Source organism: Lepidochelys olivacea (assembly GCF_965140295.1).
Source record: "Lepidochelys olivacea isolate rLepOli2 genome assembly, chromosome: 15".
Classification (NCBI taxonomy): domain Eukaryota; kingdom Metazoa; phylum Chordata; order Testudines; family Cheloniidae; genus Lepidochelys; species Lepidochelys olivacea.
In genome coordinates this window covers 5437605-5463542 of record NC_140425.1, presented here as the reverse complement: position 1 = coordinate 5463542, position 25938 = coordinate 5437605, and the positions used below count along the sequence as shown (strand labels likewise).

The 25938-nt window shown below is 57.2% G+C and overlaps 1 protein-coding gene across 1 annotated transcript; it reads right to left on the bottom strand.

Moving 5' to 3' along the window:
• Positions 1-939: 939 nt before the first annotated feature.
• On the bottom strand, positions 940-2382 carry LOC311531779 (apelin receptor B-like). Its single transcript, XM_084649478.1, has one exon. The coding sequence runs from the start codon at positions 2351-2353 to the stop codon at positions 1232-1234; it is 1122 nt and encodes a 373-aa protein (XP_084505604.1). The 5' UTR covers positions 2354-2382; the 3' UTR covers positions 940-1231.
• Between the last annotated feature and the right edge of the window lie 23556 nt (positions 2383-25938).

Here is a 25938-nt window from a genome sequence, read left to right as displayed (position 1 = left end):
GGCAGGCGGGAGTTGGCTCATGCCTCTACAGGTGGGGGGGTATGTTCTGGTGTAAGTGCAGGTGATAACAGTTATTACCATTTAAATGCCCACTCCTGTTAGGACTCCAGCAAAGTCCTTGGCCTCAGTTACACCTTGTGGCAGTGAGTTCCCCAGGTTAGCTGTGCTGCTGTTGGCTCCCTTTCCATTTCTGCCTCCACCCTGGATCAGGAGAATAGCCCTGCCAGACCTACCCCACCTTGGCCTTGTGTCCTCTGCTCAGGCCAGCCACCCCCTCTCCCCTAGTGGAGCTGCTCTCTGATCAACCCTGGTGTCCCCTGGGCTTCCCCCTTCTCTTACACGATCTGTATGAGTGGGATCAGCAGAACTGCCCGGGGGCTGGAGGGGAGGGGCAGAGAGCTGGCCCGGGGAGCGAGGGTGCCTGGGGGGATTGAGTCACCCCAAAAGAGGGGCACCCCAGGGGCCAGCCAGGCTGCCTGCGCCTAAAGCTCCCCATGGCGGGACCGGTCCCAGGCACATCCTGCGGCAGAGGGGAGCGGCCCCGCAGAGGTGAGGGAGAGGGGCCCGCTATTGTTGCGGGGGACTGGGGGGGGGGCTGCCCCGGCAGGGAAGCTCTTTCCATCGTCAGCAGAAGTGGCAAGGGCAGTTCGGCCCGCACCCACCCTTGACCAGCCCGGGACTGGACCCCGCACCCTTCCCTCGCCTGGGAGGTGAAAGGGATCAGCCCGGGGCTTTCCCCCAGTCCCGGAGCCTCCCCTCGCTGCGCCCCAAGGATGGGGAATTCTCTGCCCAGGGGCTGCCCGGTTATTGCGAGCGGACCCAGCACAGCCCCGCTCCCAAACCGGATCCTGTACAGCCCAAACCGGACCCCCCGTTCACAGCCCCGCACCAGACCCCCCCAGCGCTGCCGCCACCAAGAATCTGACCAGCGCTGCAGAGTTCCTGAAAAACTATTTTATTGGTTTACAGGGACGGAGCCTCCCGTAGGGACCAGCCCAGCTCCGGGGGCTCCCGGCCCTAATCGAACCGGCAGGGAGCGCCGGGCCGGCGGGCGGGCGGGGAACCCGGACCCCCCGAGCAGCGGCTGGGACCAAGCGGGTGCAGCGGCCAGAGCCGGGGCTGCTGCTGCGGATCCCGCCGCCTCGGAGCCGAACCGCGCCGAGCTCCCGGCGGCGCCTCACCCAGCGCGGGCGGGCCGCGCGTCAGTCTGGGGCGCGGGGCTCCGCGGGCGCTACACCTTGGTGGCCAGGGAGTGGAGCTCGGATTTCTGCGTCTGGGCGCTGAGCGTGGAGGAGCCGGAGCCGGAGCCGGAGCCGGCCGGGCCGCGCAGCGCCGGGCGCAGCCCCAGCAGCAGGCGGCACTGCGCGCGGAAGCGCAGGTCGAAGAAGGCGTAGAGGAAGGGGTTGAGGCAGCTGTTGATGTAGGCCAGGCAGGTGGCGTAGGGGTGCAGCAGCGCGACGAGGCCGAGGAAGGCGCAGGGCAGGTCCAGCAGCTCCAGCTCGCTGAGCACGTAGAGGCCCTTGAGCAGGTGGAAGGGCAGCCAGCAGAGGGCGAACACCGCCACCAGCGTGGCGATGGTGCGCAGCAGCCGCCGCTTCTCCTGCGCCTTGCGCAGGTGCTGGAAGTGGCGGCTGACGGTGGCGCCGATGCCGCAGTAGAAGAGGGTCATGAGCAGCAGCGGCAGCAGGAAGCCCAGCGCCGTGGTGCCCAGGCCCAGCGCGCCCCGCCAGTAGCGCTCGGCCTGCGGGCTGGCCACGCCGCTGAAGTCCATGTCGCAGACGGTGAGGTTGCCGGGCGCGCCGGGCTGCGCGTCGCGCAGCAGCAGGGCGGGCAGGGCCAGCAGGCCGGCCAGCAGCCAGAGCGCGGCCAGCGGCAGCCGCGCGGCGGCGCGGGGGCGCGGGGGCCGCGGGCGCGGCAGCGGGCGCGCGACGGCCAGGTAGCGCTGGAAGCTCAGGCAGCCCAGGCAGAAGGCGGAGGCGAACATGTTGAGCAGCACCAGGTAGCTGCTGAGCTTGCACAGCGCCGAGCCGAAGGGCCAGTGGAAGCGCAGCGCCGTGTAGGCGGCCCACAGCGGCAGGGTCACCACGAAGGCCAGGTCGGCCAGCGCCAGGTGGCCGATGTAGGCGTCGGCGGAGCGGCGCTTGGCCCGCGGGCCCCGCCACACGGTGAAGATCACCAGCCCGTTGCCCGACAGCCCCAGCACGAAGACCAGCATGTAAAGCACGGGCAGCAGCGAGAAGGAGACCTCCCAGTCCGCCGGCCACTCGCACTGCGCGCCCGGCCCGCTCTCGTTCGCCTCCCCGTAGTAATAGTAGGGCTCGCCGCCCAGCGCCTCCGCGGCCGCCTCCTCCATGGCCCCGCACTGCGCCCCGCCGCCGCCGCCCGCCGCCTATAAAGGGGGCTCCCGCCGCTGCCCCCCCGCTGCGGCGGGGCCGGAGACCCACCCCCGGGGGCCGGGCTGGCCTGGGCCAGCCCCTGCCCCCCGCCCCAGGCACACCCCTGCCCCCCTGCAGAATCCCAGCCCCCCCGCCCCAGGCACACCCCGCCCCAGGCTGCCAGCCCCTGCCCCCCCCCCGCACACCCCTGCCCCCCTCCAGAATCCCAGCCCCCCCCGCCCCAGGCACACCCCGCTCCAGACTCCCAGCCCCTGCCCCCCGCCCCAGGCACACCCCTGCCCCCCTCCAGAATCCCAGCCCCCCCCCCCCGCCCCAGGCACACCCCGCTCCAGGCTGCCAGCCCCTGCCCCCCCCCGCACACCCCTGCCCCCCTCCAGAATCCCAGCCCCCCCCCCGCCCCAGGCACACCCCGCTCCAGACTGCCAGCCCCTGCCCCCCCCGCACACCCCTGCCCCCCTCCAGAATCCCAGCCCCCCCGCCCCAGGCACACCCCGCTCCAGACTCCCAGCCCCTGCCCCCCCCGCACACCCCTGCCCCCCTGCAGAATCCCAGCCCCCCCGCCCCAGGCACACCCCGCTCCAGACTCCCAGCCCCTGCCCCCCCCGCACACCCCTGCCCCCGTCCAGAATCCCAGCCCCCCCCCGCCCCAGGCACACCCCTGCCCCCCTCCAGAATCCCAGCCCCCCCGCCCCAGGCACACCCCTGCCCCCCTCCAGAATCCCAGCCCCCCCCCCGCCCCAGGCACACCCCGCTCCAGGCTGCCAGCCCCTGCCCCCCCCCGCACACCCCTGCCCCCCTCCAGAATCCCAGCCCCCCCCGCCCCAGGCACACCCCACTCCAGACTGCCAGCCCCTGCCCCCCCCGCACACCCCTGCCCCCCTCCAGAATCCCAGCCCCCCCGCCCCAGGCACACCCCGCTCCAGACTCCCAGCCCCTGCCCCCCCCGCACACCCCTGCCCCCCTGCAGAATCCCAGCCCCCCCGCCCCAGGCACACCCCGCTCCAGACTCCCAGCCCCTGCCCCCCCCGCACACCCCTGCCCCCGTCCAGAATCCCAGCCCCCCCCCGCCCCAGGCACACCCCTGCCCCCCTCCAGAATCCCAGCCCCCCCGCCCCAGGCACACCCCTGCCCCCCTCCAGAATCCCAGCCCCCCCCCGCCCCAGGCACACCCCGCTCCACGCTGCCAGCCCCTGCCCCCCCCCGCACACCCCTGCCCCCCTCCAGAATCCCAGCCCCCCCGCCCCAGGCACACCCCGCTCCAGACTGCCAGCCCCTGCCCCCCCCGCACACCCCTGCCCCCCTCCAGAATCCCAGCCCCCCCCCGCCCCAGGCACACCCCGGTCCAGACTCCCAGCCCCTGCCCCCCTCCAGAATCCCAGCCCCCCCCCGCCCCAGGCACACCCCGCTCCAGACTGCCAGCCCCTGCCCCCCCCCGCACACCCCTGCCCCCCCCGCCCCAGGCACACCCCGGTCGAGACTACCAGCTCCTGCCCCGTCCAGAATCCCAGCCCCCCCCCCCCCCCGCCCCAGGCACACCCCGGTCCAGACTCCCAGCCCCTGCCCCCCCCCGCACACCCCTGCCCTCCTCCAGAATCCCAGCCCCCCCCGCCCCAGGCACACCCCGCTCCAGACTGCCAGCCCCTGCCCCCCCCGCACACCCCTGCCCCCATCCAGAATCCCAGCCCCCCCCGCCCCAGGCACACCCCGCTCCAGACTCCCAGCCCCTGCCCCCCCCCGCACACCCCTGCCCTCCTCCAGAATCCCAGCCCCCCCCCCGCCCCAGGCACACCCCACTCCAGACTGCCAGCCCCTGCCCCCCCGCACACCCCTGCCCCCGTCCAGAATCCCAGCCCCCCCCCGCCCCAGGCACACCCTGCTCCAGACTGCCAGCCCCTGCCCCCCCCCGCACACCCCTGTCCCCGTCCAGAATCCCAGCCCCCCCCCGCCCCGCCCCAGGCACACCCTGGTCCAGACTGCCAGCCCCTGCCCCCCCCCCGCACACCCCTGCCCCGTCCAGAATCCCAGCCTGCCCCCGCACATCGCTTCTCCCCCCCTTCCAGCGTGTCCCCCCCACCCCCTGCCTCCCATCACAGAGCGAAGCTTGAGGAGAGGCAGAAGGGAACACGGTGGGCTCCTGTTCGCTTGGGTTGAGAGGCGAGTGCGGTGGCTCCAGCCAGCCCCCTTCAGTGCTGACGGCACTGCCCCCCGGCAATACCAGCCCAGGTTCACAGACACACACAGCAGCAACAGGAGCACACACCACAGAGCGTGCACACACCCGGCCACCAGTGCGCATACCCACACCAGCGATAATAGCGGGCTGCACACACCCCCACCCTCGGCAGCAAGCACACAATAGTGTACAGCTACACACCCCCAGCAACAACAGCTCGCAGGTACACGTGCCCCAGTGTCAACAGCACACGCACACACAAGCAACAACACACACACTCCTTCCCTCCACAGGCAACACACAGCCACATGCACTCACCCTCAACACAAGGTCACCCCCCACCTTACTCCCTGGCCATAGACACCCCACGTACCGGATCCCCTAGACACCAGTGAGGTGCTGGAGGGGCTGAGTTAAAATTCCACCCGCAGAGGAGGGGAGCTTTGGGGTGATCTGTTGGCATTGGTAGGAGCCACCTTGTGGGCCCAGCCACCCCTGCTGTGGGGATGCGGGGGGTGGGGAGCCTTTGTCTCTGAGTCTTATGATAACATGGTGCCTTTGGAATGCACACACGCCGCAGGGGAGGATCCCTCTTGTGTGAATGCACACACACACACACACACACACTGCCATGGGAGTCACACACATACCACGGGAGTCACACACTCACACACTGCCACGGGAGTCACACACATGCCACGGGAGTCACACACTCACACACTGCCACGGGAGTCACACATACACACACATACTGTCCTTTAGACTGACTCTCTCTCTCTCTCTGTCTTACACATTCTGCCATGGGGAAGTCTTACATATATAACCTTGAGAAATCACACAACTACACACAACACAAATGCTCATAGCACACCCACACACAACACATACCCTCATATCCTCCCCCACATACCCACACACAGCACATACCCTGATATCTCCGCACAATATAACACACACACAGACAGATCATAACACACACATTCATCTCCCAACACAAGCAAACAAATCCACCCTTCACAGCACACCCACTCATTCCCGCACACCCACTCCAAGGCGCACCCATTCTCCCCTCTCCCACAACACATACACTCGCCCCCCCGCATCACACAGGTGCATTCAACCCCCTCCCACACACGTTTTCATTCCCGCTGTTGATCCCCCCACACAGCAGGTAGCTGCCACACACACACTCTCCAGCTCCCCACAGGCACGCGTACAGTGTACAACCACCCAAACCACGCCACATGGGCTCCAACACCCCTTGTCTCACACACACACTTCATATGTACATACGGCACGGACACCCAGATACAACCCCCCCCCCCATTCTGCTCCACATATACATTCCCCCGATCACACACACAGAGACTGTATCTAAACTAGCCTTTTGCCCTACAGTTTCCCCTCTTCGGCACTGCTCTTTCAGCTCTGCCAGGAGCAGCGCTGGGGAGAATTACTGCAGACAGGGCTGTGGTTCCAACCACTTTTCTGACCAAGCCTGCTCCCATCTGAACCGAGGCAGCAGTGCTAAGGGGTTTGAGAGGGAAAAGGTTGGCGTGGGCAAGGCCATAACCCTGCACATACAGCACGCCCACAACTTAGTGCGTCCAACACACAACTAGCCACACACAACCTGTGTCCTGCCCTTTCCCATACACTCATCACACCCACATGCAGAAGGACTGCTTGCCTTCCAAGTGCATGCTGGTCCAGCCCCTCCTCGACCGGCTGTTGCAGGGAGGAAAGGGTTGCTGTTCCCTTTCCGTCCCCGGGGACCCGAGGCCTTAATGTGTTTTCTCAACGCTGGGAGAAGCACATGGGTTTTTTCCTTCCTTGGTCAGTGTTTTGCTAAGGGCTGCCAGCCCCAGGATCCGGGTGATAAGGGGAAGGTGGCTGGTAAGAAGATAAATCTGTTTCTGGAGCCTTTATCCTAAGGATTAGAGCAAATGGTTAGTGAAAGCTGGGTGGAGCCTTCTCCTTGTTAATATGCTAAGCACTCCTAGGGGGCGCTCTACAAGGCGTGGCCCCAGATCTGAGGAGTCTGTTATTCCTCGTGCCTGGCTACTGGAGTTTTAATGGCTAGGTTGGCTTGGTACGGTGGGGGGAGGGGCAGGAGGTGTGTTGGTGTTTGACCTGGCTTTGGACTTAAATGCTTTTGCCATCAAGATTTGATTAGTCACGAATTTTAAATTGTGGGGATTGCAGCAGGTCCTTGAAGGCACTCGTGCAAACTGTGGCCTGATGCGCAGCACCGCTGGCTCTCATGCCCTCCAAGGGCAGCTGCTGGAGCTCAGCCCCTCTGAAACTCAGGCCAATAGCGTGCACAGCCCCGGTCCTGCGATCGGATTCACCGGGGATGATCCTGCCAGCCCCATGTCTCTGGTGGCAGGACCAGGACCTGTATGTGCCACCTTGTCTGAGAACAGGGCACTGGCTGGAGTCCATTGTGCCTGGTCATTTAGGGTTATCACTGCCCCCCTCTTTGAAAATCAGGCCCCCAAAGCCGTAAAGTGATGCATAGCCATTGTTAGCATTCCGCTCCCTCCTCCGCGGGACGGCGCGGTGCGGCTCTCACTCTCTGGTTATTTCTTGGCCCTGGGGGACCAGTTCACATGTATTCCGTAATTCAGTAAATGCATTGCTGCATAAAAGCAGACCCTGGCTGTAGGGAGCAATTAAAATCCAGACTCCAGCCCAGGCCTGCAGCAAGCCCGGAATGAAAGCCATGTGCCCCTGCTGCCTTTGAACGACAGGAACAGCATGGGGTTATTATGCCCCCTTTATTCCTGCTTGGTGGAGCTTTGCTAACCTTCTCTAAACAAGTTGACTTAACTCATGCATTTGCCCTGAAGGGCTGGGAGCCCCTTCCCTCCCTCCTGGGCCCCTGCCCATCACCGGCATCTCAGGGTGGTTTGCCGTCTGTCCCAGATTAGGGGTTCCTGGGGGCAGGTCTTTCTGTGTCCGTACAGCGCCCTGCACATCCTAGCTATGGGAGCAGAGCTCAGCACCCGACATGCTTAGTTCCTTGTAGTTTCTCTCTCTTTCCTTAATACCCATCTCTCCTCCTCTATCCAGTGGAGGCCCTGAGCTCTTGGATAGGCAGCACAGGCCACTTATTGACATGCCCACGTGGGAGCTGAGCTCTTTAGAAAACCTGCCCCCCACCCAGCAATGGCTGCTGAGTCCTGATCCTTGTAGCCAGAATGATTCTGATGGACATGAAGTCCCTGGCATTATAGTCTGGGACCCCAAAGCCAGCGGGATCTCGGAGGCCTCCGGAAGCAGTGTCTCCCTCCCTTGGGCTTGTTTGGCACACATGATGGGCTCAGTGGCTGTTTTCCCATACACCCAACAAAAACAGGCTTGTTCAAGGAAAGCCCTGCAAAAGATGCTTCCCTTCCGGAGTCCCCAGGTGGCGCTTCCCCAGCTGCAGCTCCTCAGTCTGGGCCTGGGGGAGAGGGCCGGGGTCTTGGCAGGATGCTAGCTATTAGCTGAGATGTTCCCTGCTCTCATCACTGGGAGCGGCTCCTCTTCCTTGTTTATTTTACCATGTGCTGCCCTTTGGAGGAAGCCCTGCCGTGCTTGGGGCACGGTGCTGAGTCTGCCCTTTTTATCCATGTCTGAAGGGGAAAGATAACCCGGTCCCCAAATCAATCACAGCCCTGGCTCTCCCGAGTCAGCAGGACCCACAGTGAACTGTGCCCCCCTGGGTCCAGCTGTCACTCCTGGGGCCATGCCCTCTGGCTTCCCCATGAGACCATGATATGGATCAGGGATGCTGGGCTGCAGGCCAGTGGCAACTCCCCATGGAAGCCTGTGGCTGGCTGGAACAGTGACCTCCCAACCCTGTGGGTGGGGCAGGGAGGGGGAGAAGAGGAGGGAGAGACTGATCCTGCTTTATGAGGTTCCTGGGCAGCAGGATCAGGCCCGGCGTTCCTCACTGTCTGCAGGACACTACCTGGTCCTTTCCTATCCTTTTGTGCCCAGAGGGGAAGGTGTGGGCTCTTTGCAGAGTCTATTCCATTGTGTTGGCTCCGCAGACCACCCCAGGTTGTAGGGAGGGGACACGACTCCCCAGTTGCCTGAGGATTTGTTCCCATACGCAGGCTGCAGGGCCTGGCCGTCTTTTGGGCAAGGGTCTCAGAGATGGGGGTGTCAAGAGAGCACTACAGCTCATTGTTCAATTTCAGCCCTTTTCCCCCTCCCTCACCATCCATGTATCTGTCGGGGGGGTCATCTGCTGCTAAGGGCTTGTTCCCCATCTCATGTGAGAGTCCTTGGCTGGCGGTAGTGTAGTCATCTACACAGCAACTTGCTGGGACATCTCCAGGACAGGATGATGTTAATGCAACGTAATGCCAAGCAGGGAGCAAGCAGAGGAGTATCGGAAACTCTTAATGGCCAGTGACACTATTTTTACATGCGAATGTGACTTAGCAATGAAGCACATGGAGTGAACGGGTGGGAAACACGGTAAATAAGGAGGTTTTGGTATTTATCTAAACAGAGGGCCTGATTCTCTACTCACGCTGGTGTACACCAGGAGTAACTGCACTGCAGTGACGTCAAGAGTCATGGTGTAAAACTGGAAGGTTTGCCTTGAAATGTCAGCTGCTCGGTAACAACCATGGTAAATAGGCCCCGTGTGGTGGCATCAGAAGTTCTTCTGTTGTTCCCTGAAGCAGGCTCAGGCTCACGGGCTGGGCTGGACATGCTGGCAATGAGCACAGTGTATCTCAATGGGCCACGGGTGGAATGGGCCGTGGCGCGGCTTTTAGCCAAAGAGAAAGAAGGAGCATTGCAACAAACGGGGGTTCGCTGTCTGGCCGTCCTAGAAATGGTGCACATGTCAGTCTCCAGGCAGAGCTCCCTCGTGTGCTGACGTGACTCTGGACTGCTGCACCAGGGATAAAGTCTGGTAACGTGCCCTTTCTCTAATGGGTGTTTCATTGGTGTAAACTCAACCATGAGCAAATGAGGACACCAAAGCTGGTGATGGCGTAGGAACTGCCCAGGGGCTGAGCTGAAGCGGGCGGAGCAAAGGGCTCTGCAGGCCAAAGGGGAAAGTCTATCTTAATACAAGGTCCAGGAAGAAGAAATAAAGACCCCAGATACAGGCCGGGGAGCCAAGCAGCCATGCTTCCGGGAAGGGGAAAGAGTGACAGAACAGCTATGTTTAAATCCAGAATACAGGCTGCAGGGAGATCACCCACAGTCACCCGGCACACAGGGCAGTCAGCCCAGGAGCAAGGAGGGCGCGATGTTTGTGCCAGGGGATGCTCTGCAGAAGGAGAACGACATCAACCCGAGTCAGCCGCCAAAGGCACTTTCCCTCCTCTCGCCCTGACAGTACAGTCCCAGCCCGTTTGGGTCGGGAAGCACTCGCCTGGGGAAGTCCCTCCTGCCCAGTGCAGGAGAGCTCAGGGATCACTCCTAACAACACAAGGCACCACAGGCGCTGACTCCGTGGGTGCTCCGGGGCTCAAGCACCCACAGAAAAAAAAAAAGGTGGGTGTTTAGCACCCATCAGCCTCAGCTGTTTGGCCGTTGGTGGGAGCCACATGGGGGAGGGTGGAGAACAGCAAGCGGCAGGTGGGGGAGGTCTTGGGGGAGGGGCGAAGCAGAGGCGGGAGGAGGTGGGGTCGGGGCAGGGCCTGGGGAGGGGGCGGGGCCTCAGGACAGAGGTGGGGGGAGCACCCACAGGGAAAAATAAAAGTCAGCACCTCTGTGAGGCACGGTAGGCCTTCCCTTCCAGCCCTTGGAGGTGCATTGCCCCCTTTCCCAGCGGAAGACCATGACGTAGCCAAGGCCGCACGCTGAGCGAGGGGCAGACATGGGACTAGACTCAGGCGCACCTGGGCCAGTGGCCTGTCAGCTTCTCCAAGCTGCCGCACCCAGGCAGGGGGCCTCTGGGGCTCCCCAAGAAGGTCTGAGACTGTCCTTGAAAGAAAAGCCCAGTCCCAACGGGGTGCAACTGCACTGGGCTCACTGCTGGGGCCAGGTCAGCGTCTGCCTCTGGAGAGTAGGGCAATGGAGGAAGAGGGGTGGTTACTCACCGAGGAGGCTGCAAGCCGGCTCCTGGGAGCAAACCTCCCTTCTGGAGTCTATAAAAGACGCTGGTGTTGACTGGGGTGAAGGGCGCGCCCGTGTGTTTGTGCAGCGCTTGCCTCTCCCGCCCCTCCCGCAGCACAATGGCAGGAAGCCCTGAACTCCAGATGGGATGTTTTCCTCAAGTTATTTTTTGTATCTAATCTGTGTCTTGCCCTTTTTTGGGTTTTAATTACATCCCTTTCCCTCCACTGAAGTTTTTGCAATTAGATGTCACTATAATTCCCACCCCAACCCATGGGCAGCAATGGCTGTTGGCTCTGTTCTCAAAGTCCATTAGCTGGGACGGCCCTGGCCATGGGCTTACAAGGCCTTCCTACTAATGCCTGGACCGGAAAGGGCCAGGTGGGAGGAAAGGGCATTCATGGGAAGAGAAGCGCTGATTGGCTTTACATGGGCAAAGCAGCCATTCTGGGCCCAGGCTGTTGCTGAGCATGGAGACCTGCCCCAGGTGTGTGTAGAAACACAGGGTCCTGCCTCTGGGGCAGTACTGGTGGTGGGGGCGGGTGTCCATCATTAAAGGTTCCTCCCTAGTTTTTCCGTTAAAGCAAGGGGGGCTCTAGGCATTGCGCCACACTAGGGCTTGTGCACAGCCAGAGTAACTCACACCAGTGCAATACTTCCAACAACTCAGCAGGGGGAGCAGGGTTCATACCCCACCCCTCGGCTGCGGATGAATCACTTTGCGAGCCCATGATTGAGGTGTGTGTGTTAGGGCAGAGCCATGGCCCCATTTTGGGCTCCATCTCTCCCTGCCTCCTTTAGGTGGCAAGTGCCGCTCGCAGTCCTAACATCACAACCCTGGTGCTCAGCCCAGTGCAAGGACTGTGGCTGTACCTGACCTCCGAATAGGGAAAGCAAAGGAGGGAGAGAGACCTGCATTATGTTCCCTTATACACCTGCCCAGGGGCAGGACACAGTGTAGTCTACAGCATAGTCACCGTCCGCACCCACCGTAGAACGCTGCTCATTTGTAAAAGATGAGGACGTTCCCGGACAAATAACTGGGTTAAGTGACCAGTAAGGTTGCAATGGTGACCAGTAAGGTTTGTTTGCATGACAAAACCTGCCTACCTGTGATGTCAGCTCTGAGGTTACAAAGTGGAAATGGGGTGACAGGTAAAGCCTGGATCTTTAAAGGGGTCTTGAAAAATCAGCCCGTGTGCACAGCAGACATGGGAGCAAGTGTCGGCACGGAAGTAACACTGCTGAAGGGAGGTCCAAGGGGAATCAGCCCCTTCTCTGTCCAGTAGCAATGGCGCTTGTCTGGGGACAGAAATGAAAGCTGCTCAGATAGTGCCGTGACGGGAGCCGCATAAGCGATGCCACCACCCAGGTACAAAACCCTGCGACAGCTGGGCTGATCCTGAGCCCGTAACATCAGATGTGTACACTGAGCAGCCTTACAGAGTTCCCAGAACAGCCGCCTCGAACAAGGGACGGTCCTGGGAAAACCCAGACAGGTGGCAGCCCTATGCTAAGTACCTAAGAGAAGCTCCGTTAGCTCCCCTGGCTGGCCCGTGCAGGACTGTTCTCTGGTGTGTATGTGACGGCCACCATCTTGTTTCCACACCAGTGACTGACCTGGGCAGCTCCAGAGCCGGAAGTGTGAGTGGCATGGCTCGAGCTAAAGCCCTGCAGCAGGGTCTGTAACAGACTCACATTCTGGGCAGATCCAGCCCGGAGAGGACCTGTCACAAACACGCACCGGGGCTGACATCTTGTCTCCAGGGCTTTGTCCAAATATCCCACATGAGGGTTCTTCTCTTGGAGACTGCTTGGAGCCTAGTAGATCTGGCTGCCAGAGCATTGCCTGAGAGTCATCCTCCTCCATTAATGATCTGAAGGATGGCGTGGATTGCACCCTCAGCAAGTTTGCAGATGACACTAAACTGGGAGGAGTGGTAGATACGCTGGAGGGTAGGGATAGGATACAGAGGGACCTAGACAAATTGGAGGACTGGGCCAAAAGAAATCAGATGAGGATCAACAAGGACAAGTGCAGAGTCCTGCACTTAGGACAGAAGAATCCCATGCACTGCTACAGACTAGGGACCGAGTGGCATGGCAGCAGTTCTGCAGAAAAAGACCTAGGGGTTACAATGGATGAGAACTGAATATGAGTCAAAAGTGTGCCCTTGTTGCCATCCAATGAAGTGAGCTGTAGCTCACGAAAGCTCATGCTCAAATAAATTGGTTAGTCTCTAAGGTGCCACAAGTACTCCTTTTCTTTTTGCGAATACAGACTAACACGGCTGTTACTCTGAAACTTGTTGCCAAGAAGGCTAATGACATTTTGGGCTGTATAAGTAGGAGCATTGCCAGCAGATCGAGGGACGTGATTGTTTCCCCTCTATTTGACATTGGTGAGGCCTCATCTGGAGTACTGTGTCCAGTTTTGGGCCCCACACTACAAGAAGGATGTGGAAAAATTGGAAAGAGTCCAGCGGAGGGCAACAAAAATGATTAGGGGACTGGAACACATGAGTTATGAGGAGAGGCTGAGTTGGGATTATTTAGTTTGCAGAAGAGAAGAATGAGAGGGGATTTGATAGCTGCTTTCAGCTACCTGAAAGGGGGTTCCAAAGAGGATGGAATTAGACGGTTCTCAGTGGTAGAAGAGGACAGAACAAGGAGTAATGGTCTCAAGTTGCAGTGGGGAAGGTTTAGGTTGGATATTAGGAAAAACTTTTTTACTAGGAGGGTGGTGAAGCACTGGAATGCGTTACCTAGGGAGGTGGTAGATTCTCCTTCCTTAGAGGTTTTTAAGGTCAGTCTTGACAAAGCCCTGGCTGGGATGATTTAGTTGGGGATTGGTCCTGCTTTGAGTAGGGGGTTGGACTAGATGATCTCCTGAGGTCCCAACCCTGATATTCTATGATCCCCATCCCTAGCTTCAGCCCATTGTTCCTGGTCCCTAAGGCCACCCTATGCAGCTCCTCTCCCTCCTTGGCACTGATGGCCGCAGGCAGGCATCAATGGTTTTCATGCCCTGCTTCAGCCATTGTTTAAACTTCCTCATCAGTCAGTCCCATCAACCCTTCTTTCACACATGCTGCTCTTCTTCGATGCTCCCCCGCTTCCAGCGACTGCACTCGGGCACCCCTTGCGCTGCGCTGTCTTTGCTTCGGCTTCGTCAGAGCTGCATAGAGAGCGATACTCCACCCCCTACCCTGGAATCTGATGCCTCTGTGGCTCCAAACCACATCCGCTTTCCCAGCTCACACTGTACCTGCTTTGTTGACCCAGATCACTCCAAGGTCTCCTCCAACCTGACACCTTCCCAGGGAGCTGTTCTGCATTTGTGCCGAGGGGCCATGCTAGCAGGTCTCATTGCAGGAGCAGAGTCTGAGCCAGTTTGGATGGACTCAAACGCACCCCTGCCCAAAGGCACATGCGGCCATGCACACCACCACGTATCTTGCACATGCTTGCATCACTCCAAACCCAGACCTGGCTGGAGGCACATTGGTGCCTGCTGAAGGCTGGGGATGTCTCTTGTGAAGAGGGGAAAGCTGGCTCTCTTTGCTGATGGTTCCACCAAAGGGGAAAGATCCTCCAGAGTCTTTCAGAGTGTGAGTAAATCCAAGGCCTTGCCCCCATGGTTGTTGCACTTTTCACAGGTGTAGCAGTATTAACCCTGGCCATGTGTTAACTTGGGAAATTACCTTGTACCTTCCCAGCTGTTTCAACTGGACGCAGTAGTATTTATGATTTCTAAGGCACCTGTCAGAGAACATCCTGGGTGACCGTTCAATAGCAGAGTTAATGCAGTTAAGAGAGGATGCTCCAAAATAAGGAACTTTATTCCCTTCCCCTTCATAACCTCAACCAGATCTTTGCTGGGGTGGGGGTGAATGGACATGTGCTAACTCACCAAAGGGAATGCACAGGGCCTGTTTAGGAGAAAGCTGGAATTCAGAGCTCCATTGTGTATCACCTGCTAAAAGTGGGAAAATGCTGGCTCTGACATAAATCTGTGGAAAGTGAATTCCTCTAACACGCCCTTCACTCATTTTCCCAAACTGATCTGGGACTGCTCTCTTTGACCAGCTGCCATGATTCACCCCAGAGGTGGCTGCATTTCAGTGCTGAATGAAGCATCCCCTGCATATTGCTTGTCCATTGAGCTGTGGGGCTTTTGAAGTGTCTTGGGTGATCTTCTTTGGAAATAATGCCTTTAAGGGTGAGGTTTTCAAAGTTGCTTAGGGATTTGGATTCCTGGTCCCCATTCATTTTAATGGCAACTAGGCATTTAAATCCCTTAGTCCGCCTGAAAATCTCAGCCTGGAAATGTACCATTATCATTCCCAGTAAGGCTAGCAGCTGCTACCGGTGGGAAAACAGGTTTGGATAAAATAAGCATCACCCAACCCCAAACCTTCCTATGACCCCCAAACTGACCCTTACCTGAGTTCTGAACATTTCAGTTCTGAATAGTTCAGTTCACTTTCTCTTGTTTTCCCCCTGTTCTGTTCCACTGGGAGACGAAAAGCCAAAATACCATGAGAAAGGACATTCTCATGGAGCTTCGGTCCCAGCTAGTGGCAGCCAAGAACTGCAGCTCTTAACCTGTTCTCACGACATTCCTGCCGACCCAAGGAGCTTGACTAAGATCCAGATAAACAGCCAGACTTCTGGGTCCTTATTCAGACAGAATCACTGAACTTTTTGTGGGTCATCCAGCACGGCTCTGTTCTCAGACCCGCGTTCCTGCTCACATCTGCTCCCCAGCCCAATGCACTTGGGGGTAAGGGGCAACAGAGCTGCACAAAGTATTATCAGTAAAAATAGCCTCTGCAAAACAAACTCACTCAACTAATGACGTCGCAGATTCAGCTGAATAGATTATTCTTTATAAATGGCCCAACACCCCCTGATCCAAACACCCTTTGAATTTTGGGAACATTTCCCACCCAGCTCTGGATCCAAGTGCCGTGGTTTGGGATCATTTCCATTCAATGTACAGAATTTGTACAGCCCCTAGCACTGTAGGGTCCAGGGCCATGATGGGGGCTCCTAGGCCCTACTGCAATTCATATCATAATAATAATGTGACCCAACATTCATTCTTGCTATAGAAGTCCCTAGTTTAACGATTCCCTACTGCCTGATCGTAGAAGGGGTTGAAAATTAATGAACAAAATAGGTGACTTCTCTTTTAGGCCAGATTAGGGCAGTGTCTCCTGATAAAAGCACTTCTCCTCAGCTAGACGTCTAGCGAGTAAGATGGCAGAGGGGTGGCTGGGCTAAATCTGAGCAGCATTGCAATACCAGGGCCGGGAGCTGGCCTCAGCCCTGCAGGTCAGGAGCCGCTCTTGCTGGGTGAGTGTGGGGCACCGAGTGGACATTGGTTTCTATCCCCCCATCCAGCCCAATGCACCCCAAAAGGCATCACAAGCATCCATCAATGGTGCACTCCCCCACCACCCAGGAGGCCCCATGTCCCAGGCACTGTTGTCAAGTGGTGCACGAAGGGGCTTTTCTGGCCAGTAAAAGAGGTGACTCCCCAGCTTCATCTCTGCCCAGTCCCTCTAGCCACAGGGCGATCCAGTGATCTAAGCACCAGGCATGACTCACCTAGAGCCCCCAGCACTGCTGGTGTAGGGAGCCCCCATCCTCCCAAGGGAAATAAATTGTGTTCCAGGCAGGATGACCTCTTAAAAAGCTGGCTCCCGCTTGCTCTCTGTGCCTCTAAAGAGCTCATGGCATTTAAGAGTGGGGTTTGCTCCAGTGTCCTTGGCTGGAATTTCTCCTCCCCCACACTAGTGTGCTGCATACTGGCTGCTGCCCTCCACCCACTTCATGAGATGCTGAGAACTCTTTGCCTGCTGTGACTCCAGCAGGAAATGGGGGGATCCCAGCATCTCAGGGTCATGCCCCTTCTCTGAGCATGGATAACTGGGTAGCTCCCCGAAAGTGATGCTTTGCTTTCTTTTTGAACACTCCCTGGGCTGGCTCCTTGCCTACGGGCATGCTGAGCATGGGCATTGCAGCAGCAGGCACCCATGGATCCGGGGGGGGGGGGGGGGGAAGCAATCAACGTATTTCAAAAAATCCATTTTTAAATGTTACTCTTGTTTGCCTGTTGTTTGTAATAATGTCTCCATGACTGACGCACAGAGGTAAATGCCGTTCTGTCCAGCAGCACTGCGTGGGGGACAGAGGGAAAATGCACCCAACAGGGTTACTGGAGGTCAAAGAAAAGGTATGGATTGTAAAAATAACGAGCTTCTTGTGCTATGAAGAGTGTCCCTGATCCACCGTGGGGAGCAGTGTGTGGGGAAGGAAGGGATGTGCCAGCAGCTGCTGGGAGGCTGCAAAGGGCAGTTTTGCATTTTGTTGTGAGAACTGGTAAGGAAAAATCTGCACAAAGTTGGATAGTTGTTGACTAATATTTGCTGGCTAGTATTTGCACATATCATATTAATACTATGCATTATTCACCCAGATAGATAGTAGCATGCATTAAGCAGGGGTTAAGGTAGCTAGGTTGGCCAATTAACTGCCTAGGCTGCGCCTGGAGGAGAGGCCAGGAGCAGTGAGGACTAATGAAGGGATGAGGTTCACCTGGACAGGAATAGGTGGGGCTTGTCTAAAGTCAAGTAGGTGAGAGCAGAAGAAACAATGAGGAGGCCTTGTGGCACCTTAGAGACGAACAAATGTATTTGGGCATAAGCTTTCTAACCCACTGGATTTTAGCCCACGAAAGCTTATGCCCAAATACATTTGTTTGTCTCTAAGGCGCCACAAGGACTCCTTGTTGTTTTTGCTGATACAGACTAACGTGGCTGCCACTCTGAAACCTGAGAGCAGAAGGGTGCTGCAGTGAGGAGGTCCATGGTCCCTCTCTCCAAGGCTATGGAGAGACCGGAGCTGGCCCAGAGGGAAGGGCATACCCGGAGGAGGGTGGAGAAGGAGCCGGATAGAGGCAACATAGGAAGCAGCCCAGGGAAAAGGCAGCGAGGTGTGGGACGGTGCAGACCTTAGCTGCTGGCTATAGGGTCGCTGGGCTGGAACCGGAGTAGAGGGCAGGCCTGGATTCCCCTACCAGCCACTGGGGAGGCAGCAGCACTGCGGGGCAGCGCATTGGAAGGCTGCCTGGAAGAGTTGGTACGGAGAGACTTTTGTACACACACAGACCCCACCCCTGGAAGGGGAAAACTAGAGTGAGCTGGTCAGGAGACACGCAGGAAAAGGTGTCAGACTTGCAGAGCTAATCCCCAGATGCTGCCACAAGGAGGTGCTTCTGTGGTGAGTACAGCACCCTGTGGCAAACACTACGCACAAACAGTAGAGCAGTTAAAAGGCCTATCCGATGAAGTGAGCTGTAGCTCACGAGAGCTCATGCTCAAATAAATTGGTTAGTCTCTAAGGTGCCACAAGTCCTCCTGTTCTTTTTATGATTTTTATATAACCCTGCTCACTTGGGCTAAGTTTCTCATACCCCCTTGCATTCACTGACGTAAGTTTTGGCTTGAGCAAATAGGGAAGCTGTCATGATCAGGCCAGAGGAGAGCTAGCAGCAGAAGGGAGCTACTGTCACAGGCCAGAACTGGAATGTCCCAAAGGAAAATGACAAGACATAGGATTGTTCTATCCTAGGGCAAACCTAGGAGTGCCATCACGCCCTGTGGACCCTGGAATGTGCGTGTTCAGAGCAAAGAGCTAAGAGGGATACACCATGATACCAGAAATACACGGTAGAAGGCTGAGTGGTTAAGATGACGTACACAGTGCCTGGTACTTGTAAACAGGTAGGGTATAAAAAGATGGCTTCAGGGGTGGAGCTTAGGGACACAGCTTCTGCGTAAGGTGAACGTGACAACGCTGCATGAGACGGCTTCCCGGCTCCCCTGCTATTGGATAGAACCTATGTCCTGTACGACAGCGTTAGTGGCTTAGATCAATCAACCCGACTGACGCTGGTTAGTTGGTCTCTTGACTATATTTCATAATGAACCAAAGTGTTGTCAAGCAATGGAGTGTACAAGTGACCAAAAGTAGTAATTTTAGGTGATGATAAATTCCACTTTAGTGAATCCTGTTCTAGCTATTTTCCACTCCACTTGGCTTCAGCTGTAGTACTGACTGGAAACCGAATTGCTCCGTTTCTGGTGCTCTGTGGCGATCTCATTATCTCTTTTCTCTCTTGGTGCTTGCATGGGGCCTAAGGTATCTTGTGTCTGAGCTGACGGGTGGTATTGAGCAGACAGTGCTGTTAGCCATAAATACTAATTGCTAGCTAACCCTAATTCTGATGGTCTGGCTATGGTGTCTGTATTGTTCCCTTATTCTGTTAGTTCTTTAACTGACGTGGTTCTTTTTAATCATATCAGGACAGTTTAGGTATGTTTTCACTGAAGCCCCTCACCTGACCTTAGGATCAGGTAACTTAAGAGGGGAAGGGCTCTGAAAGAAGGTGAGTGTCTCTTTGGCAGCTGGTTGCCTTCATGGGTGCCCCTGATAACTGCATTTCTGCATATTATCTGAAACAGGAGCATTTGGCAGGCAGACGCCAGTGCCCCTTGTCTGAGCCCCAGCGTGATTCACTGGAGCACGTAGCACATTGTGACTCCCAGATCAGATTAAGAAGTCCTCCAACTTGCTACAACAATGGGGGCACGGGGTAATAAAGCGGAGGAAAGAGTTGCCTGTGTGGCTGCCATGGGGCCATGTGAGAAGGGGTAGACAGCGGAGATCTCAGGGGCGGGGCAGGGCACAGCTAAGACAATAGGGGGCGTGATGAAGGGCAATAAAGCATTTCATTACAAAATGGAAGGTTAGGCAACAATCACCCTGGCACCCAGGTTCTCTGATGGCTGGGACTGAAGACAATGGGAGCCCTGATTTTCTTAGAGCCCTTGGAGGAGAGAGCCCAGACCTGAAACAGGCCATGTTCTGAGTCCGTTTTCAACACATGAATTAGGGCCAAATGTTTCTGAAATGGCTGGTGGTGAAAACCCCTTTGGAGACTGATCCTGGGGAGTGGGGCTCCAGGGATGTCTAACTGCAATAAAACACTTGCAGCCAGCCAGTGTCAGCAGATTCGGGCTCGTGGGCCTATAATACCACAGTGTAGACGTTCGGCCCCGGGCCAGAGCCTGGGCTCTGGGACCCCATGAGGGTCCAGATTGGATGGTCCCATGATCCCTTGTGGGCTTAAAATCTGTGAAGGGTACAGGAAGAAAGTGTCGCTGAGTAGAAGATGTGAGCCTGACAGTGCTAGGGCATGGGTGGGAAGAGACTTACAGTGTGTGGGTTTCACCCCTGGTCCGAGGGACCACACACGTCCTATGGCCTCCTAATGGCTTTAGTGACACTTAGCGCGCCAGCTCTTTGGGGCAGGACCCATCGTTCTGTTGTGGGTTGGCACCTAGTGCCATCGGGTCCTGGCCCACAACCACACTACAGAGGAATAATAATCCAGTGGTGCAAAGGCCTTGTGCTGTCCCTCTGCACAGGGGGCAATTGCACCCCAAGGTCCTTTTTGGGGGGATAAAATCTACAGGCCTCTCTGCTACTCCCTCACCCTGGCAACAGCACTCGTGTGTCAGTGAGCTCTGTCTCCTGCCATTGCCTGGCGTCAGGAGCCCACCTGAGCCAGGAAACCAAAGCTGAATGGAACACCCTGAATGGCAAAGGAGGGGGAAGCCGCTGGTTAAAAAGCCTGTGAGCCCTTGGGCACCGAGGGTGGGGTGGGGGGTGGGGGGTAAACTGCCTTCTCAGTGACCCCCAGCCCTGGGGTCTCACCCTCCGGGTACAATTCAGATCCAGTTTATAGGGGGCACTTTCACAAGGCCCAGGCATCACTTCATCCCCCTTATGCCCTGTGGGTGTCTAGGCCCAGTGCCGTCTTTCGCATCACGCAACAGCCGCCATCTATGCAGTGCAATGCTGGCCCAGACTCCCAGCACGGGGCTGTTTGTCCCCAGATCAGTCATATTGGCTCGCAGCAAATAGCTCCAATGACCAGAGACGAGACTCTAGATGGGGCGGGCTCTGAGTTACGACAGAGAATTCTCTCCCAGGTGTCTGGCTGGCAGGTCTTGCCCACATGCTCAGGGTCTAACTGATCACCATTTTAGGGCTTGGGAAGGAATTTTCCGCTGGGTCAGATTGGCAGAGACCCTGGAGTTTTTTTTGCCTTCCTCTGTAGCAGGGCCGTCACTATCAATTCTGGGGCCCTATGTAGACCCCCTGTGAGGGGGGCATCTGTGGGGGAGAAGCAGGGGGACGGGCCCCAGGCCTCCGCGGGGGGGAGGGGGCTGGCTTGGGGGGCCGGGGGGAACCACCCCTCAGCACTCACCGGTGGCACGGCTGAGGCCGGTGTGTGCAGGCCCAGCCCGGCTGCAGAGCTCAGGGGAGCGGGTGAGTGCTGGGGCGGCGGGGGCCCAGGAGAAGAGGAGGGAGCTGGGGAAGAGCCGGAATAGGGACTGGAGCAGCACGCAGCTGCGCAGGGCACCAGGAAATTTGCCCAAACTTCCTGGTGCCCTACGCAGGCACATGCTTTGCGTATGGGTAAGAATGGCCCTGCTCTGTAGCATGGGGCACGGGTCACTTGCAGGTTTACACTATGTAAATGAATTCTCTGTAACTTCAGGTTTTTAAACCATGATGTGAGGACTTTGGTAACTCAGCCAGCGCTTAGGGGTCTATTGCAGGAGTGGGTGGGCGAGGTTCTGTGGCCTGCCATGTGCACGAGGTCAGACTAGATGATCATGATGGTCCCTTCTGGCCTAAAAGTCTGAGTCTATGATCCCTGCTGGCCTCACAATAGAGATCCACCAGAACCTGGGGTTCAAATGCCGAACTGGCCTCTATGAATTGGTAGGTGACTTCTGCTCCAGAAGCAGCTGGTGGGTAGATGGCAAGGTGGGATGGCCTCTGGGGAGCTGAGGGAAGGCACGGGAGGACTAACAGCTCTTGAGGCCTGTGACGTGGCCATCGGCTGCACCCCCACGGCAGGATGGTCATGTTGGCAGCTGACACGTTGTGCTCATGGAACCCACTGGCGAGTGTGTTACGCTCCCCTCTGTACCTGATCCACAGCGGATTCAGCTTGTTACCGTGGCTAACTAGACAGCTTTAGCAGCTCACGCTTTAGCTCTGGAGGTTTCCTGTTCAACCCCTACTGTGTCGGCCAAGATGGCAGCTGTCCCTCTCGTTTGGGCCTTGGCCTCCATCCCCAGCTGACTTGTGTTACGATCACCACTGCACCCAGAGGAGGGGTTTTTCCGCGTGGCCGGGGTCTGAGCTATACCAAAGATCACTTTGCAGCCCAGCCCAGCCCAGGGAGGTTTCTGAGGCGGCTGTTGCCTGTGCGCTAGCGGACACCGTCCTGTGGCCCAAGCAGCACCAGATTCCAGGAGTTTCTAGCTCCAGAGGCTCCCAAGTTGAATCCCTGCAGACGACCCAACCTGGAGTTTTGTTACATAATATTGTTACACAATATTCACTTCACTCCATGAGCAGCGGCACTGGGTGAATGGCGGCAGATGGATGGAAAAAGCCAGCCGGGGCGGAGATGGAAGGATGACCCTGTGGTTAAGGCACTAGCCTGGGGTTGGCAAACCCGGGTTTGCTCCTCCCCACCGCCCCACCCTCACTGACAGCTTCTCTGTGCCAGGGCTCTCTGTCTGTACAACGGGTAGAAGAGCACTGCTCTGCCTCACAAGGGTGTTCTGACTGAGGCTAGATATGCTAAAGATTGTGAGGCATTCAGGGTCTATCTTCATAGCAAACAAAAACCCCTGGCTGGCCCATGCCCGCTGCCTTGGACTCGCAGGGCTCAGGCTGTGGGGCTGTTTCACTGCTGTGTAGACTTCTAGGCTCTGGGACCCCCCCCCCACCTCACAGGGTCCTACAAACTGGGCCCCAGCCCAAGCCCAGACAACTACACAGCAGTGAACCAGCCCCACAGCTCAGCCTGAGTCGGCCGGCCTGGGCCAGTCATGGGGGTCTAGTTGCTGTGTGGACATACCCTCGGTGCCCCAGAGACAGGGGCCAGATAGGTGCCATAGATAGCTGGTAAGAGCTCGTTCTCCTGGCACAAAGCCCAGTCGGTGTCAGGGCAGGACACTGTTATTCGGGGGAAAGAATCTCCAGTTTGCTGTGGCTGTTTTGCGCCGCAGGGGACTGTTTTGGTGGTTGTGGTGTCCCAGGGGCTGCCCAGAGTCCCGGAGCACAGGGGTCACGGCTGCAGTCAGCAAACAGGAACCAGCTCTACATTACCTTGCCTTCCGCAGGCTGTCTTCAGGAAGACGCCCTCATAAAGGAGCAATCAGGGTAGGAAAGGGGAGTGCTCAGTCAGAGGAAGACTCGGAGATTACTGTACTCTCTGTGGAGGTGGAGGAGGAAACGCAGACTATAAACTGACCCCAGCTACTGGGAAAACACAGCATGTGTGTGACCTTCAGCCTCTGGAGGGCCTGGGGCCGCTTTATTTTGAGGCTTAAAGAGCAGCGCTGGGCCCATCCTCCCAGTCTGCATTCCCCAGGGTCTTGCCTGTCATTGTTGTAATGGTGCCTTTGCCCTCAGCCCAGCAGAGTAGCAGCCTGGCTAGAGCCCTCAAGCGCTTTCTGGGGCAGGCACGGTCACTTTGTTCTGTGTTTGTACAGCACCTAGCGCAGTGGGGGTCTGGTCCAGGACTGGGGCTCCTGGGTGCTCCAGTAATCGCTTATCAATGATATCCATAATGTAGACAGGCAGATCCCCTGTGCGGGCAAGGCCCTGAGTCTGACTGTGATCTCCCTCACCCTGGATTGACACCATCTAAAGCTATTGCCTCCAGTGGTGTCACACTGGATTTACACCAGACTGAGATCAGAATCTGGCCCGCTAGCCATTGCAGCCCCGGAGTTCTCCCGTGTGTGGGCTGGCTGGCTCAAAGCTGCCCTGGTCCCGGTAGTGCGGGATGCTCTCCTGCAGAGCCCTGCAGGGGAGGGGAAGGGCCTGCCAGGCTCATCTCGCACCTCTGATTAGATCCCAAATGAGGGGCTGTTTCAACACAGCTCCAGTTGCAGGGCAGCCTGGGCCTAATGACCCCCTGCTCCCATTCCCCCCTGTGTAACACCAGTCAGCACCAGATCAATCTGAGCCCCCTTTGATCTGCAGCCCCCCTCCCCTGGGACACTCTGCTCCCACTGACTGACACTGCCCAGCTGCTGCCGCTGGCTTATGTTTTAGCCCCTTGGAGAACTCACACGTCCTTTAGAAGGGCACCTCCCTCTCCTGGGGTGCAGCATTCCTGCTTTGCTTTCATGCCGGCTTCCCTAACCCAAATCCCATTATAATGGCAAATCCACATGAGCTGGGGATTTCCCTTCCATGGCTGGCTCTAATCCCAATTTACCCCAGTTGAATACACCTCTCCTGTCCCTGACTCCTTTAGCCGATAGCCTGCAGTTCCCTAAACCCACCCCTGCATTCAAGGAAGGCCCCTGCTCCTAACCCCACCACAACTCCACCTTTGGGCTGTGTCCCAGGAACAGCTCCCAGCCCAGAGGCAGGAAGGGATGCCAGCCAGAGATGGGCGGCCGTGGCAGGCTCTGTTTGGAATTAGATCCTGTAACAAAAACAAATTGTCTGCAGGTCTCTTCCCTGTCAAGCAAACTTCCCGAATGTGTGTGGATCCCACTTCAAAGACAGCCCAACTGGAGATGCCTTTTAAGGGAAAACATCAGGCCAAATCTCCCTTCCTCCTCCTGCGAAACTGAAATCCAGCAGCTTTTTGCCCAGTGCCTGGGCCAGCCTCGGAAAAGGGTCCAGCAGACACCGCTCTGTCTTGTTTCCACCTTCTTAAAAAAATTGGCCTTTCTGTTTGTCCCCCTTTCTTTGTCCATCTGTCTGTCACACTCTATTTCTGTCTTGTCTCCAGAGGAGACAATGTCTGCTTCCTTTTGGTAAACACTTAGATCCTTCTTATTCAATCATGTTTCCGTCCTAATTTTAAACCTGAGTTTCAGTTAATCAGGAGGAAAAAGGGTTGATACATTCCCAAAAATCATTACTAACATAACGTTGCCAGGCAGGTCCCAAACAAGAGGCCAGGCCCTTTCATGAGGGCTTTGTGAAGATGGGACAGTTTCATTCCCAGAGCAGATCTGAACTTGCTTAAGAGATTTTTCAAACATGTTTCCATTCTAGCTTTACTGGTCATACAATTCTTGTTTGCATTAGATCAGTGAAATCAGGGCCCTGCACAGACCCAGAAGGAGACAGTCCCTATCCCGGAGAGCTTTCAGTCTAAACAAATAAGGCAGACAAAGGGGACACAGCACAGCCAGGCATAGAAGTCAGGGCTCCTAAATGCCTGTGCGTCCCGCTGGGCACTGGACCCCCCTGTCTGGACTAACAGTTGCTCTTAGATCGATGTTGTTGTTAAGCAGTTATGGGTGGGCTCTGACTCCTGCTTTTTTTTTTTTTTTAAGAGGCACCCAAGTATTTAAATACCCAGCTCCTCAATTGTGAGTTCAGATCCCATGGGTAGCTAATACACTGCAATACACTAGGCCCTCACTTTCGGGGAAAAGCCACATGGTCATTACTGGGAGATCTGGGATGAGTCCTCAGGCATCAGAGGGTTAATCTGGCAGACTGTGGGCTGTTTCCAGCGTGAGAAATATGGGCTGATGATGCCTCCAGCAGGCACTCCCTGCGATCTCGGGGCCATTGGGAGTCTGCAGGCCTGCAGCAGAACTGCCTCGTGTGTGAGATGCAAGCCCTAGGGCCCGTTCATCAGTGCCTGGGTTTGCTGTTCCGGGTGCAGCATCTATGGAGTCGGCTTCACTGGGTCTGCCCCTCCACCCCTTACGTCAGGTCAGGATCTGGCCCACGGTGACCAAGGCAACATATCGCCTGCATGATGTGACCTGCGGGCAGCACTGTGGCTTTTCCCATCTCCATGAGGCAGGTGGGAAGCTGGGCTCTGGCTCCCCATCTCACTTCATGTCGTGCCTGGCCGTACACGGTGGGCTGACCCTGTTATACTCAGAGCTGGGACCGCTGCTACCCACACTGGGTGGATGGGGGTCTGCCCATCTCTGTCAGGGGCGGGTGAATGTTGTGCAGCTGGTCACAATGTTTCTAATTCCAGTGAAATTTCATGTTTGTACCAGAACATCAGGACAGGTTTTAAATGCCTGTCAATTTTCCTCTGTCCAGCTCTAGTAGCGGCCATCTGGTGTCCACGTGTAACCCACACACCGCCTGGGTGTGGTTTCTGTCCCATCTAGTGGCACCGAGACCACTGAGAGAGAG

Bases quoted from the DNA above. Each gene is read 5' to 3' on its own strand.
- LOC311531779 (XM_084649478.1), bottom strand. From the start codon at position 2,353: ATGGAGGAGGCGGCCGCGGAGGCGCTGGGCGGCGAGCCCTACTATTAC.